General features: G+C 46.8%; 1 protein-coding gene across 2 annotated transcripts; it reads left to right on the top strand.

Annotated features, from left to right (window-relative positions):
• The first annotated feature begins 525 nt into the window (after nucleotides 1–525).
• On the top strand, nucleotides 526–10499 carry LOC308588301 (signal-regulatory protein beta-1-like). Of its 2 annotated transcripts, XR_014008620.1 has the most exons (4): nucleotides 526–868; nucleotides 5052–5393; nucleotides 8592–9411; nucleotides 10033–10499. XR_014008620.1 is itself a non-coding variant. In XM_081196769.1 (3 exons), exons 1-3 carry the CDS (start codon nucleotides 754–756, stop codon nucleotides 8690–8692), a joined length of 558 nt encoding a protein of 185 aa, XP_081052895.1. In that variant the 5' UTR covers nucleotides 526–753; the 3' UTR covers nucleotides 8693–9470. The 2 variants fall into 2 exon arrangements, 1 of the variants encoding a protein (XP_081052895.1); XM_081196769.1 differs by lacking the exon at nucleotides 10033–10499 and having other exon boundaries at nucleotides 8592–9470.
• Nucleotides 10500–16548: the final 6049 nt, after the last annotated feature.

Raw genomic sequence — 16548 nt, 5'->3', positions numbered from 1 at the left:
TCTACTTGCACTGCTAGATTGGCAGGAACTGGGGCCGAGCGACGGGAGCTCATCTCATTGCAGGGATTCGAACCACCGACCTTCTGATTGGTAGCCCAAGAGGCTCAGTGGTTTAGACCATAGCCGATCAGAAGTTCAGCAGTTCGAATCTCCGCGATAGGGTGAGCTCCTATTGCTCGGTCCCTGCTCCTGCCAACCTAGCAGTTCAAAAGCACACCCAAAAAGTGCAAGTAGATAAATATCATGGGGGCCCGCATGAAGGTCTAAGCCATCTCCATTCTGTCTTCTGTGGCATTAGCTACCCCTCCTTGTTTGCTGTCACCTGCAAATTTGATAAGCATCCCCCCAATTCCTTCATCCATGTTATTTATAAAAACACTGGACAACAATGGGCCCAGGACAGAACCCGGCAACACCCCACTTGTCGCTTTTTCCCAGGACGATGAGGAACCATTACTGAGCCCTGTTTGGGTTTGGTCAGTCAGTGTCCTGAAACCCAGTGTCAACCTAAAGCACGATGAGTCGCAACTTCCATTCCCTGTCCAACTTTCAGTGCTTTTTGAATATCTATCCTGGGTTCTGTCAATAAGCATCACATGTGCATATATCAGCAATATCTGGAGGACCACAAGTTCCCCATCTGTGGAGGATAGGAGTCCAAAGGAAAGTTCATTTGCTAAGATTTAATAGGAGGAGGAGGAACTAACAGCTTTTCCCTTCCTTCTACAGAGGCAACATCTGACGGGAAAGGAGATGATGCCAGACACAGCACTGAAGGGGTTCTTTTCTGCCCTCCTGATGACTGCCTCAAGATCGTTCTCTGGGCCTCCTCGTTCATTTCTGCTGCTCCTTCTCCTGCAAATGCTGGGTGAGTGTTTAAAGGTAGACACTGAACTTGCAGGCTTGCTCAGGTTTTTAGCTACAGTAAAGTCCAGTATAACCCATAGCTTTCCAGAATCTGCCACTCTGGTGCCCCCAAGATATATGGGAATTAGCTATGGACAGCACTAGGTTGGTGAGCCCCAGTGTAGCAAGAAAGTATAGGGAACCTGCAGCGGTCATCCAAGGTCCTTCTCTGTTTGCCTCCATCACGGGAGTGCCTGTGACAGCATGGGCCTTTTTAGTGGTGGCTCCCCATTTGTGGAATGCTCTCCTTTGTGACCTGGGCTTTCGGCCTTGAAGTTGTAAGGTTTCAAGTACTTGCAGACTTTTTTTTAGTGGAACAGGATCTATAAGACCCACCTTGTATTTGTAGATATTTTTGATGGTTGTTGTCAGGGATTTAGGAGCAGAGGCAAGGCCAAGGGAGGAAACAGAGAGCGAAGGGGAGGAGGCAGAAGAAAAGATGAGTGATGACGACGACCCGAGATCTCCTAGTCTTTCCAGTGAATCAGAGGATTCACAGAAAGGAGCACCAGTGGCCAGGGCAAGGGGGGAGTCTAGGGGGGCACCCCAGGAAGATAGAGCCAGAGGGGACTCAGGGGAGAGCAGTTGGAAATCGGGACCAGCGTCACCGCCAGGGAGCAGGGAAGAAGAAGGGAGCCAGGGGGCAAGCGCTGGCAGCTCACCACAGGAGGGAGGGCATGAGTCAGGAGTGGCCACACCTCCATCGGGGAGCAAAGAAACGGTTAAGAGGAAAGTGGAAGGTTGGGCGCGCGCGCCAAGTTCAAATGCAGAGGAAGGCGGCGCAGTAAGCAGCCCGGAAAGGGAACCAGGTCCTAAAGCCCGGCGCAAGGAGGCAGGAGGGTCCGGGTCAGCGTCAGAAGAATCCAGGAAGGAAGAAACCCCGGGGGGTAGAGGGACCCAGAGGAGGACAGTCAGGCGGAAAAGGTGGAGCAGGGCTAGGATATTAAGTTGGTGCACAAGGGGCGGAGACTCAGACGGAGCTTCGCCGATCTAGCTACTAGACGTAGAGTTGCGCGCAGCAGCGTGAGAATGGAAACTGCAATTCAATAAAGACTTTTACTTAATGATCGCTGGCTAGCGTGATCCTCTGTGAGCTAGGATCTTCAAGCAGCTCTGACAGTTGTGTTTCTCGTAATTGATCTGAGCTATTAGAGAGTGTTTCTATGTAGCTTTGGGTCACATTTGTGACTTAATAATAATAATAATAAAGAATAGTGTGAGGCAAAGTAAGGGATGCTCTGTAGAAGGAAGGGCAAAGCTGTTAGTTCCTCCTCCTAAATCTTAGCAAATGAACTTTCCTTTGGACTCCTATCCTCCAGGGATGGGGAACTTGTGGTCCTCCAGATATTGCTGATATATGCAGTGGCGTAGCGTGGGGGGTGCAGGGGGGCCCGGCCGCACCGGGCGCAACATCTGGGGGTTAGGGTTAGGGGGCGCAAATCCATGGGTTAGGGGGCGCAAATTACTTGCCTTGCCCCGGGTGCTGACAACCCACGCTACGCCACTGGATATATGCTCATGTGATGCTTATTGACAGAACCCAGTATAGATATTCAAAAAGCACTGAAAGTTGGACAGGGAATGACTCTTGCCCCTCCTTTCTTGGTCCAAGAGGGCAAGTGGCCAAGCAAGGACATAGCGCACAAGGGCAAGGCTGCTCTGGAGGCCGACAGCAGACACCCCTGCATGTTCCTAACACTGCTGAGCCCGATGTGAGAGCCGGCATAAATAGACCTTGCATCCTTCAAAAGCCATGGTCCTTTATTATATGCTTGATTTAAATTCTCTTAGAGACATTAGAAACTGGCTTGTCCCAGATGAACAGCACCATCTCAGGCAGGGTGACTTTCCCGTGACCACCTACTCGGTCTTCTGACATGGGTTCTGTCTTGCTTTGCACCAATGTGTTCCTCATATCCAAGGTGCTATTTGTTTCTTCCTTGTTAAAGGGCCCTCCAGGCTACTGTTTTATTGTGTGTGGGAGGGTGTTTCTGCAACATGTTATTGAAACATACTCCATTTATGTGCTGGAGAGAGAGGGCAGCTAAAGGCACTTGTGGTGGACATGGCCAAAGGTGGCAAATTTGGGGAAACCAGTATTTAATGACGTAAGTCAAGTTACTTTGCTTATCACAAAGTCTCCAGAGTTTGCCATATTGAATTTGCATTTCCATGAAAATCAGAACTTGGGGGCTCACAGGACATTGATTCTCTCTTCTGCCTCTTTTCGAAGAAGAATTGCAACACTTCCTGCACTTTGCAAGTCAGAATTTTTTATCTCCTACTGTGCCTGAAAAGCTCATTTAGTTGGTTTGAATGCCCCGTTTCCAAATGTTCCCCCTAGGTTCCCCATTACTGCTTTAAATGTAACAAATAATGAAACACAAGGCAGTATTGGGGAGAATTTATATCTTTGTCTTTGTTCTGTTGTTGTTTTTTATCACTGACTTCCAGCTTTTCAAACAAAATATCCACGCTAGAGGACTGTGATTAGAGTTGAAACCATTCCCTACCCCCCCTCCCGATTCTCCCCAAAAATCAATTTTCTTGTATGAACAGGTTTCGTGCTGATTTATTATCTGAATATTCAATTATTTCCTGAACATTTCACATCAATATATTTGCAGTATTTATCACCTCCCTCAATATAAGGAACACTATTTGGGAGAAAGAAGGGATGCAGTAGCAAGTAGTATTTGGCAGTACTTGGTAACAGCTGCTAAAATGAGAGAAATTTTAAAAAACAGAAAAAGGGGAGTAAAAAATTATTCTTACCAGCTAATCTGAAATAGGAGTGCCATGTGTATTGGAGAAGAAATAATTGCATAAATCATGCACCTCTAGTGAAATGCTTTTGAGAAGAATTGAGGTGAGCAGGGCTGTGTTGTCCTTCATCTTGCCTCTGTTTCCCCATTTTCATTCCCTGGATTAAATGCATCATTGTGGGCTTCCGGTCCTGCCTGCCTTACTGCAGGCAGCCCCCACGATAGTGGGGGATCATCAGCAAACAAAAAACAAGGATAGCTGAGAATAAATCATCCTTGCAAATTCTCCCCCAGGGAATTTGCTTCACTCACAGTTCTTCTTGGTACCTGGCTCCTGCTCCAGCATGGAATACGAGAGGCATTGAGTGCAAAAGCACTTCGCCTGGCGAAAACCCTCCTACGTCACCATTAAGAAGCAGAGGTTCTCCATTTAATTTGCCTTTCAATTGGCTTTAAAGTATCAATGCATGATGGGAAAGGGTTGCAACAACATACTGCAGAATATACCAGCTACATGGATCAAAGGTTTGAACTGAGATAAGATTTTCTTCGGCGTGAGAGTCGATTGGAGAGAGGGAAGCCCGTGATTTACTTATTTTATATATTTATGATTCGGCAACCCTCTCCAGAATATAAGATATAAGATAAAAAGATATTTACAAGTGAGGAAGGGGCGTTGGAGTAATATTGATATTGACAGGCAAAAATGGAAACTGCGCATGATCTGAAATGAAGAAAGAAGGGGGAAGGGAAGTTTAAGACTATGTTGGAAAGACAGATTAATTCCTGCCTCACCTCCGTTCAAAAACAACTAACACTGTAAATGGACAGAAGATATCTCCATGGACCTAACAGTTTCACATTCAGGGCAGAATAACGATAATAGTTTGAGTTCTGTGTATATTGCAACATCACGAACAGAAATCATTAATTATGTAGCTGTTGACTAAGGGATTATTATTATAATTGAAATTAATTAAGATTATGGAACGCAGTGATATAAGATTGGAAATGCGCCCAAACCAATGTGCAGGGGGCCACTTTAACTAAAATGTATTAGTAGGAAGTTGATTGGAATTTTGATAATTGTATAGTTGGGAATTAATTGTTATTGTTTTGATTTGTCTGTTATTGGGGGTATACTGGAAAACAAACAAACAAATGTGAGAGGATGTCTGCTCATGCAGTGGGATTTCGCTTTCCTCTTCTTCCACTGCAGCCCCTCGTGGACCCTTAAATCCTGCTCTAACCCCCTGGAACAGATTCTGAGGGCACTCAGGGGTGGCAAGGAGAAGAGGAGAAAATGGAGCACCGCCACATGGGTGGAAGTCAGTTTCACTCGCACACAGTGTGGGATAAAAGCCATTCATTTTGTTGCAGGTGCCCAAGGCCAAGATTTTGAAGTTCTGCAACCCCCAGGACCCTTGTGTGTGTCAGTAGGAGAGACCCTCACTCTGACGTGTACAGTAGGAGGAACTGGTCCACCAGGAGGCGTGAAATGGCAAAAGGGCTTGGGCAGAAACCAGCCCACCATTTACAGTGAAAGAGGACAATATCCTTCCCGTGTGACCAGGGTTGTTCCTGGATCAGAAACAGACTTCAGCATCCGCATCAGCAACATCCGACCTGAGGATGCCGGGACCTATTACTGTGTCAAGTACAGGGCAGGATCCCAAGAAACAGAATTGAAATCGGGAGTGGGCACTGAGGTTTCTGTGACTGGTAAGTCCCCTGCTCAAATTCTCTTTGCCTCCAAATAGGAAAAAATGCCCCCTCAGTACAAAAGTTCCATATTGTGAGCAAAGGTCTTTGGTGAAGGTCAGACTTAAAAAAGAAAGAACAGTGGATGGAGCCACAAAACTTTCCTCTGATTAATATTCTAACCCTTTTAGATTATTATTTTTTGGGGGGGGTATTATTTTGTCATTTCTGGTTTAACTATGTATTTGTCCTTTTATCTTGAATTTTAAACTTGGCATCCAACCTGAGATCTTTTGATGACGGGTGGTATATAAATCTAATAACTTTTTAAATTCAAATAAATAAAGTAATAATAAAAATAATAAAAATGTGAAATATACCAGGCCAGTAAGAGGCACAATTGTAGCTCAAGGTCACATTTCAGCCAGGGAGAAACACACAAGCAGTGGGCAAAGTGGGACCGATAAAGGTGTGGTCTGGGGGAGTCCCAGGGGCCAGGTGGTCCTGTTTCCCCTCTAGCAAGTTCTCTCAAGGCTATCCTTCCTAGAAATCCTCCTTTCAGGATGCCTGCAACATAAAGGTAAAGGTAAAGGGACCCCTGACCATTAGGTCCAGTCGCAGATGACTAGGGTTGCGGCACTCATCTCACTTTATTGGCCAAGGGAGGCAGTGTACAGCTTCCGGGTCATGACTAAGCCGCTTCTGGCGAACCAGAGCAGTTCACGGAAACGCCGTTTACCTTCCCGCCGGAGCAGTACCTATTTATCTACTTGCACCTTGACGTGCTTTCAAACTGCTAGGTGGGCAGGAGCAGGGACCGAGCAACGGGAGCTCTCCCCGTCTCGGGGATTCGAACTGCTTACCTTCTGCTCGGCAAGCCCTAGGCTCTGTGGTTTAACCCACAGCGCAACATACCTGGGTCTTTATTCCATGGGAATAGGTGGATCTGACTCCACCCCCAGCCTGGTCTGATATCCTAATTGATCAGTTAATTATTTGGGCATTTGAGGGAAGAGGGAGAGGGGCAAAGAGCTTTGCTCTCTGATGAAGCACAGTGATGGCTGATGAAGGAGTCTTTTTTACTATCGATTGTCACCCTGGATCAAGCTGGTTAGAGCAGGGATAGGCAAACTGAGGCCTGGGGGCCGGATTCAGCCCAATCGCCTTCTCAATCCGGCCCGCAGATGGTCTGGAAATCAGTGTATTTTTACATGAGTAGAATGTGTGCTTTTATTTAAAATGCATCTCTTCACACAAAGCCCAACAAGACAACGATAGAAATCCACCAACAGCATACGAATCAATCTGGCTAACCTGATCCAAAACACCCACCCACCCCACTCACACACGAAAACAAAGACCACCACAGCCAACCACAAATGAACAACCGCACCCTTGGCCAACCCCAACCTCTCTCACCACCAAAGGAACACAAGCGAACAGCAGAGAACCTGCACAAGCAACGCTGACACCAAACCCTACATATATTAAGTAAAATAGAAACATCGCCACCCGACCCCACCCCCACCCATCTCCCCCCTCCTCCATCTCTTTCCCGCTTTTCTTCCTAATGTCTCAACAAATGAAACTGATTTGTAAAAATGTTACATGGAAAAAATACGAGAGAGAGACATTGCACACACTTTTGTAAATCAAGAAAACCTTTAATAATAATAAAAATTGAAAAATGCATCTCTGGGTTATTTATGGGGCATAGGAATTCTTTCATTCCCCCCCCCAATATAGTCGGGGGGCCCCACAAGGTCTGAGGGACAGTGGCCCCCTGCTGAAAAAGTTTGCTGACCCCTGGTTAGAGCATGGTGCTGATAATGCCAAGGTTGCAGGTTCAAGGTAGTTTTGGATTGGTCTGAAGCAGCTGGATCAATTCAAAGCAGTTCAGGCTAACCTCAGGCTCACAAAAAGCCAGCCTCCAAAGTGTTGCAGAAAAACACCATATAAGGAGGACACCAGGAAGGAAGGAGCTTCCAGTCACCCAACACTCTCCAATCAGTTGTTGTTGAGCTAAAAGTTGTTGAGCTTTTTTTAAAAGCTACCATATTTTTCACCCTATAGGACGCACTTTTTCCCCTCCAAAAATGAAGGGGAAATCTGGGTGCGTCATATGGGGTGAATGCAGGCTTTCGCTGAAGCTTGGAGAGTGAGAGGGGTCGGTGTGCACCGACCCCTCTCGCTCTCCAGGCTTCAGGAAGACACCCGCAGCCTAGGCAGCCCTGTGGGAGGTCCCGCAGGGCTGTCTAGGCTGCGGATAGCAGCCTGCTTCCCAGAGCACCGGGCGCGCTGAAAGCAGAGCGCCCGGCGCTTCGGGAACACATCCACAGCCTAGGCAGCCCTGCGGGAGGTCCCGCAGGGATGTCTAGGCTGCGGATAGCAGCCTGCTGCCCGGCAGGCGGGGCGCCCTGAAGCAGAGCGCCCCGCGCGCCGGGCAGACATCCGCAGCATGGGCAGCCCTGCAGGAGTTCCCCGCAGGGCTCCCCATGCTGCGGATCGCAGCCTGCCACCCGGTGGGCGGGGCGCCCTGAAGCAGAGCGCCCTGTGCGCCGGACAGACATGGGCCAGCCCCACAAGCTCGGGGGACAGCAGGGAGGCGCAGCGCCGCCATCCCGCTGTTCCTCGACCTGGTTCGGTTTCCCCGACCTGCTTTTGGGGGGAAATAAAGGGGGGGGATTTCCTTTATTTCCCCCCTAAAAAACTAGGTGCGTCCTATGGGACAGAGCATCCTATGGGATGAAAAATACGGTAAGTTTTCCAGCTATTTTTAAGGAAATTCGCCAAAAAAATCTTCCCTTTTGACATGTATTGCCACACGTCCCAGTTTTCCCAGACATTTTTCCAGAAATTCCTCCCCCACTCAGCGCTATTTTAAAAGAATGAATCCCAGATATGACCAGGAAAACCCAGACGTATAGCAGCCCTATGAACGAGCAGCTTGCTCTTACTGCCTTTAACATTTTGTAAGTTCTCTGAATATTACAGGGTTTTTTTTTTAAAAAAATGCACTGCTAATAGGAATAATGATATGCAGGGTATTTTTGAACTTTGAAATGAGCAAGACAGCTATGAATTTCTATGTGTAGACTCTTAGAAGTTGATTTGTATATTCTCTGAATATTACCTTGCCAGAGTCTTCGGACAGAGGCTCCCCTTGCTGTTGGGCCAAAGCTTTTCTTGGTGGTTAATTTCCTGTCTTTTCCCTTGCAGATCATTCTCTGCTGTCCTTCAATCTTTTTATCGGACTTATTCTGGCCAACAAGCTTATTGTTCTCGCCCCTTTCCTCTTCTACCGTTTCCTCAAAAAATAATGTGCCAAGAGAAACCTAAGAAACAGAGGGACAGGAGCTGGTGGAGACCTTCCTAGAACTTGTCTACATCTCAAGGTGAACAAAGACCTATGCAGCTGGGGCCAGGATACCTTGGAATCCACTCTGCACAATGTGGGAATGGTGCCAGCTGCCTTTTGAAACTTCCTTCCATCATGTATCATAAAGATACCCTCTCTGGTGCCATTTCTGCACCCTCTGAAGTCCTCCTTTTCTCAACAAGTCTTATCCCTGAGATGTTTATCCTGTTGTGTATCTGCATTGGATTAGAAACTGTTTTCAGGGATATTTTTCATTCCCCACCCCCACTTGTACGGTACTTTATTGTGATTTCCCACCATTTCAGAAGTTGATGCCCCTTATACTGGAGCAACAGAAATTATTAACACCTAATCAACTCTTTCAGGGGTTTTTTTTCCTGGAGACAGCACCATGCAAACTTAGTTATTCACTTGCAGTAGAAGCAAGTTGTATTATAGCAAGAAGCAAATAAATATAGTTGTTTGTTACACTATCCCACAAACGAGCATACGCCTTTCATCTTCCGGTGTATTTGTGAATACAATGAAGTTCCACCATTCTCTGGTGAATGCCCCCTTGTGTTTCATTCCTCTGGATAGTTTCAGGTTTGGTGTTTATTTCTCCATGAGGGTTATTTGCCACGCTCTCTGGGAGGACGGTGCTATAGGAGCTCCCTTGAGGTTGATACAGAAGGGGGGGGGCATGTCTTCTTCACCTTCTTCTTCACTACAATATATCCATTTATTTCCAATTGTCAATGTCAAAAGGGACTAAAATCTATAAAATCCATGACACCTCCCCTGTCCTCCATAATCCCTCAAGCAAGGTGTCAAGACCCTAATCTAGTCAAATCGCTCTGCCAAGCCCTTCCTCCGGGCGATGCCAGGTGACAGACTATGCACACATGGACCATTGTCTTCTCAGGATGTGCTTATCTGCGCATATCTCCAGCTCTGCATATTCCCCCCTCCCTCCTCCATATGTTAATCCTGTGTGACCCAACCTCTTCTTAATGTATTCATGATGTAATCTGTGTAACCCAACCTCTTCTTAATGTATTCATGATGTAACTGGGATGTATTTTGCACTGTATTCTGGGACATGGAGGGAAGTTTCAAAAGTTCATGTCACCCCTTTCTCGCTGTTCAATCTCGCCTTGAACCTGTTGCGCAATAAACTTTGATCTTTTGCAGCTTGCTCCTGTCTCCGGCTGAGCTCATTTTCCTCCGCAGGGACCCGTGGACTTAGTCCGACGAGCTGGGTGGCAGAGCAGCCTCGCACCCAGATTTTACCGTAACAAGGTCTTTCCAGAACTTGGCCTTAGCCACACATGCTCCCATCAACACAATTCCAGTTAAATGTTTGTTCACCAGCTCTTCGGTTTCATTTGTATGAAAATTCAATAAGGCTACCTCCAGAGTTTGGTTCTTATCTATTTGACTCATTGCCTGGTTCCAAAATGTCACGAGGCAGAAATTCGACAAATCTCATGATCATTAAGGCTATGCTTGTGTATGTTAAGATTGCAGTCTGACCACTAAACCGGGGGGTCGGGAGGGGGCCAGTTTAGAGGGAGCCTAACTGACTGCTTGGGTTGAATAAGTGTTTGAAAAGACTATGTTTGGGTGAAGTGGTGGTGAGCTGCTGGGGCGGCAGAAAGGGCAGGAGATAGCTGGCTAGAGGATGAAACAGCCAAGATGATGGAACGCTCTCACAGACTCTTTTGAACTCTGTCCTGTAATGCATTACTCAGTAAAAGTCTGATAAGCTGGTTTGAGCCTCTGTATTGATCCCTCAGAAATGAATTTTCTCCCACAGTTGCCACCTTTGGGCGGGTCGACCACATGTGCCTGTAGCTATCCCTGTTGCCTCTGTCGCGCCAGCACAACTGTATTATTATTACAGTGGTACCTCAGGTTACATACGCTTCAGGTTACATACACTTCAGGTTACAGACTCCGCTAACCAAGAAATATTACCTCGGGTTAAGAATTTTGCTTCAGGATGAGAACAGAAATCGCATGGCAGTGGCGTGGCGGCAGCAGCAGGAGGCCCCATTAGCTAAAGTGGTGCTTCAGGTTAAGAACAGTTTCAGGTTAAGAACAGACCTCCAGAACGAATTAAGTTCTTAACCCAAGGTACCGCTGTATTTTCCATTTCCCTTATCAGTGCTTCAAACCCCCTATTGTTTATTCATTTATTTTAATTGTTAATTCTTTAAAATGTTTCATGCTAACAGTTCATAAATGCATGGTTAGTGCTGACCTGGGACAGGGCCTTTTCGGACTTGGGATCCATGTGCAGAAAGCACTCCTGGTGAGGTAAATCTCTCTTATTCAGGAGAAATGTAATAACGTTCCATTTTACCTGGGCATTTGATGGCAAATAGATATGAGTCATGGCAAAAGCGATATTAATAATGTGAGGGTGTGTGGTTGCTTTTAGATGTTCTCAATTTCCCTCCCATGTTTTAAAGTTGGTTTTACTTTTTTTTTTTAATTATACTGTTTTAACATTTTGCTGTTTGCCACTCTGGGCTTAGTTGGGAAGAAGTGCAGAATAGAAATTTTAAATACAAGCAAACAATAAATGCCCTGCTGTCTTTGTGACTATGACTTGATTATGCCATCATAGATTTGTACAACGGCATGACAATATTGGCAGTTTTATTTTCCATCCCTAGCATGGTATTTGCCACGTCACCATAGATTTCCTGCAACAGCATTAAGATATTGGTACAGTTGTTTTCCATCCCTTTCCTAATGACCCCTAGCATGGCATTCACCTCTTTCGTTGAAGCTCGCCATCTTCATTGAATGCTCAGATAGAGATGCTCAGTGGCTCTTAAATTCAAAGGTGCACGACAAGATGATCAAGGGTCTGGAAACCAAGCCTTATGAGGAACGGTTGAAGGAGTTGGGTATGTTTAGCCTGGAAAAGAGGAGACTGAGAGGAGATATGATTGGAGATAGCTATCATCTAAAGGGCTGTCACATGGAAGATGGCGCAAGCTGGTTTTGTCATTGAAATTCTACTCAATATTGATCAAGCGTAGATTCCAATGTATAGTTAGCAGAGTAACAACTTAAACACGTTGCAGGATTCCCCCCAAAATAGACCAGAGGCAATTAATATTTCGTCCTGCTACTGAAGGGAAATGAGCATAATTATCACAAATCCAATACATTCAGGATTGGCACTGTCCATAAGAAATCCAGTTGCAGCACACTTAACTTAAACTTATACAGTGGTACCTCAGGTTACATACACTTCAGGTTACAGACGCTTCAGGTTACAGACTCCACTAACCCAGAAATATTACCTCGGGTTAAGAACTTTGCTTCAGGATGAGAACAGAAATTGTGCTCCGGCAGCACAGCAGCAGTGGGAGGCCCCATTAGCTAAAGTGGTGCTTCAGGTTAAGAATAGTTTCAGGTTAAGAACGGACCTCAAGAACGAATTAAGTTCTTTACCCGAGGTACCACTGTAACGAATTATAATAAGACTAATACTTAACACTATACAGTCATACCTCAGGTTGAAGTTCCTTCAGGTTGAGCGCTTTCGAGTTGCGCTCCGCAGTGACCCGGAAGTAACAGAATGCGTTACTGATGGGTTTCACAGCTTGCACATGTGCAGACGGACAAAATGACGTCACACGCATGCGTGGAAGCGGCAAAACACGACCCGCACACGCGCAGATGCGGGTTGCGTTCGCTTCAGGATGCGAATGGAGCTCTGGAACGGATCCCGTTTGTATCCAGAGGTACCACTGTATACAGAATACCACACCAGGAGTAAAAGAGATAGAAAGAGAAAGTGGAACCTAGGCTCCTTCTGGCCTCTTATTATAGTCAGCATGACCTTGACAGAACAGATAACAGAATCAGTTTACACCAGCTATACTCAGCTTCTCCGAAGGAACAACCCAAACATCAGGAACCTTCTGCTTGTTCCTTTCACACAGAGAAGCTTCCAGAAGCTTCCAGAACCCTCTTGAATTAATTAGAATAGGAAAGATCTCTACACATCAGATCAATACTTTCTGCGCTAAGGGTTCTGTCTTGGGCCCGGTCTTATTCAACATCTTTATCAACGACTTGGATGATGGACTCAAGGGCATCCTGATCAAATTTGCAGATGACACCAAACTGGGAGGGGTGGCTAACACCCCAGAGGACAGGATCACACTTCAAAACGACCTTGACAGATTAGAAAACTGGGCCAAAACAAACAAGATGAATTTTAACAGGGAGAAATGTAAAGTATTGCACTTGGGCAAAAAAAATGAGAGGCACAAATACAAGATGGGTGACACCTGGCTTGAGAGCAGTACATGTGAAAAGGATCTAGGAGTCTTGGTTGACCACAAACTTGACATGAGCCAACAGTGTGACGCAGCAGCTAAAAAAGCCAATGCAATTCTGGGCCTCATCAATAGGAGTGTAGCGTCTAGATCAAGGGAAGTAATAGTGCCAATGTATTCTGCTCTGGTCAGACCTCACCTGGAGTACTGTGTCCAGTTCTGGGCACCACAGTTCAAGAAGGACACTGACAAACTGGAACGTGTCCAGAGGAGGGCAACCAAAATGGTCAAAGGCCTGGAAACAATGCCTTATGAGGAACGGCTGAGGGAGCTGGGCATGTTTAGCCTGGAGAAGAGGAGGTTAAGGGGTGATATGATAGCCATGTTCAAATATATAAAAGGATGTCACATAGAGGAGGGAGAAAGGTTGTTTTCTGCTGCTCCAGAGAAGCGGACACGGAGCAATGGATCCAAACTACAAGAAAGACGATTCCACCTAAACATGAGGAAGAACTTCCTGACAGTAAGAGCTGTTCGACAGTGGAATTTGCTGCCAAGGAGTGTGGTGGAGTCTCCTACTTTGGAGGTCTTTAAGCAGAGGCTTGACAACCATATGTCAGGAGTGCTCTGATGGTGTTTCCTGCTTGGCAGGGGGTTGGACTCGATGGCCCTTGTGGTCTCTTCCAAGTCTAGGATTCTATGATTCTATGATTCTATGATTCTATGAAATGCAAACTGACAGTTTTTTCTCCTGCTCTGGAAGGTAGGACTCGAACCAGTGGCTTCAATTTACAAAAGCAGATTCTGACTAAACACCAGGAAGACCTTACTGACAGCAAGAGTTGTTTAACAGTGGATCAGTTTCCCTCGAGACTCTCATTCTTTGGAGGTTTTTAAGCAGAGGTTGGATGGCCATCTGTCATGGATGCTTTAGCTGAGATTCCTGCATTGCTGGCAGTTGGACTAGATCGGGGTAGACAACCTAAGGCCTGGGGGCCGGATGCGGCCCAATCCGGCCCACGGACAGTCCGGGAATCAGCATGTTTTTGTTGGGATACTTCTGGGGAGACGGGGGCATCAGGCAGGCCTCCAGCTGGCTCCAGCCACTGGCCGGCAGCCGGATGATCACCGGTCTCCCTTGGAACAGCATCAATCAGCGACACCAGCCTCAGATACGTTTAGAGACCCATGCATGCTCTATCAGCAGAGTGAATACCGTATTTTTTGCTCCATAAGACACACTTTTTTCTTCCTAAAAAGTAAGGGGAAATGTCTGTGCGTCTTATGGAGCGAATGCGTGGTCCCTGGAGCTGAATTGCCCAGGGGCAAAAAGCAGATCATGTTCTCTTTTTTTTTGAAAGAGGGAAGTGGGTGTTGAAACAAAGCTGCTGATCATTTGCCAATCGGGAAGAGAGATAAGGAACGCTAGAGATAAAGGAGGCTGCCTGGGAGGGGGGAGATAAAGACTGTGAACTTGCAAAGGGGGGAAACAGGAAGACTAAGGCAAATAAGAGGGAAGGGAGTGTTGAAAGGAAGCAGCTGATCAGTAAGCGATCAGAAGGGAGATAAGGGACGCTAGCGGAGGCTGCCGGGGGGGGGGGAGGTAAAAGCCCATGAATCCTCAGGATTTTTACATTGAGTCATCCCAAATTCACCATCAGATCACATAGCATGTCCATGGCTACAGCCTGCACCAAAAGAATAACGCACCCACTGTTGTGTGGGGCCGCAATGGTGCAAAAACGTGGTTACAAAGCACAGATCCACATGGGTCCTCAGGATTTTTGCATTGGGTCATCCCAAATTCACCATCAGATCACATGTCTGTGGCCACAGCATGAGCCACAAAAATCATACATCCATTGTTTTGTTCAGAATATTTTTTTTCTTGTTCTCCTCCTCCAAAAACTAGGTGCATCTTATGGTCAGCTGCGTCTTATGGAGTGAAAAATAGAGTAAATCTTCTCATAGCGGAAGTGGCGGACAGAGAAATATGTAAGCATATTTGCATCATTTATTCAGCATAGTTCAGAAACAAAGGAAAAAAACATGTCCGCTTCCCTTCGTGTCCAGCAAAACAGCAGCTAAAAGCAATATACAAATGGAAGTTCCCAGCACGTGCTGGAAGTAAACAAGCATGTGACACACAACAGTCATGCCCGTACCCTTTTAAGGTGGAGCAGAACTATATCCTAACAGTTTTTACATGAGTAGAGTGTGTCCTTTCATTTGAAATGCATCTCTGGGTTATTCGTGGGGCCTGCCTGGTGTTTTTACATGAGTAGAATGGGTGCTTTTATTTAAAATGCATCTCTGAGTTATTTGTGGGGCATAAGAATTCGTTCATCCCCCCCCCCCAAAAAAAATAGTCTGGCCCATAGCTGTCAACCATTCCTCATTTGGCAGGAAACTCCCTTATCCCAGCGCTGGTTCCTGCTGCTGTCCCTTATTGATGATGTCCCTTAAATTTCCCAGTTTTCATGCTCGCCCGGCTCAGGAGGGAAGCAGCAGCTCGGGGTCTTCCGCCGCGAGAGAGAGCGTCCGCATGAGCTACCGCGTCTCTGTCTCTCCCTTTTCCCCCTCAGGGGCGCGTTGTGAGGAGGCGGGTGGCGGCGGGCAGGCAGGCAGCCCCTCTCTTGCGAGACTCCGCCACGCTGCCAGGGGAAGCCGTAGGTGGCAGCGGCGGCTGAGGAGGCAGCCTGAGAGAGGAGGAAGAGGAGGGGATGGGGAGGGACGCAGAAGGGCGGCACTTCAGTGGCCGTGGCCATGCCGCAACTGCCTCATGCCGAGCTCGTGGGTGAGAGTCTCTCTCCCGTCCCCCTTCTCGGGCAGGGAAGGGCTGATGGAACTCCTCGCGCCAGGATGACGGCAGCCCCGACGTGCTGCTTAGCATCCCCTCCAACCAGTGCAGCATCTTAATGTAGTGATTTCCAACTCTGCATCCTTTTCATAACTCTATTTTTATAAATCATTTGTCCATCCATAGTTCAAATTTTTACTACAAGCTTTCTGTCAATCCTACCAATGTACGTAACTCTTTACAATAGCTTTTCAACTAAATTATAAACTTTCCCCATTCTTTATTAAAGAGGTCCTCTTCCTGGTTTCTAATTCTGCCTGTAAGCTTTGCCATCTCGACGTCGTTCATCAGTTTTGTCTGCCCCTCTTCTTTGGTGGGAGTTGTAGACCCTTAGGATCATCTAGTCCAGCTCCCTGCAAAACACAGTCAGTCGCAGCCAAAGCAGCCTGGCTCCATCAGTGCTGGATTTCTGTATAAGCTAAGCAAAATCCCTTATTTTGGCTGCCGGTCCCTTATTTTCGAGGCTGCTGGTCCCTTATTTTCAAATCTGTAAGTTAACAGCTATGGTCTGGCCCACCACATGGTCTGAGGGACAGTGGACCAGCCCCCTGCAGAAAAAGGTTGCTCACCCCTGGACTAGATGAACCCCGGGGTCCCTTTCAACTCTGCAGTTCTGTGATTCTGTGACCTGCAACCTCCATCTCTTGTGCA

This window comes from Podarcis bocagei, assembly GCF_964188305.1.
Source record: "Podarcis bocagei genome assembly, chromosome: 5".
Taxonomy (NCBI): Eukaryota; Metazoa; Chordata; class Lepidosauria; order Squamata; family Lacertidae; genus Podarcis; species Podarcis bocagei.
Note: the sequence above shows the minus strand (reverse complement) of the source record. Positions and strands in the feature narration are given on the sequence as shown.

What these genes read in the sequence shown, in the direction of transcription:
- LOC308588301 (XM_081196769.1), top strand. Translation starts at nt 754, where the DNA reads ATGATGCCAGACACAGCACTGAAGGGGTTCTTTTCTGCCCTCCTGATG. An exon ending in CCTTCTCCTGCAAATGCTGG is followed by an intron (nt 869 to 5,051) that starts GTGAGTGTTTAA and finishes ATTTTGTTGCAG; the next exon opens with GTGCCCAAGGCCAAGATTTT. An exon ending in CACTGAGGTTTCTGTGACTG is followed by an intron (nt 5,394 to 8,591) that starts GTAAGTCCCCTG and finishes TTTCCCTTGCAG; the next exon opens with ATCATTCTCTGCTGTCCTTC.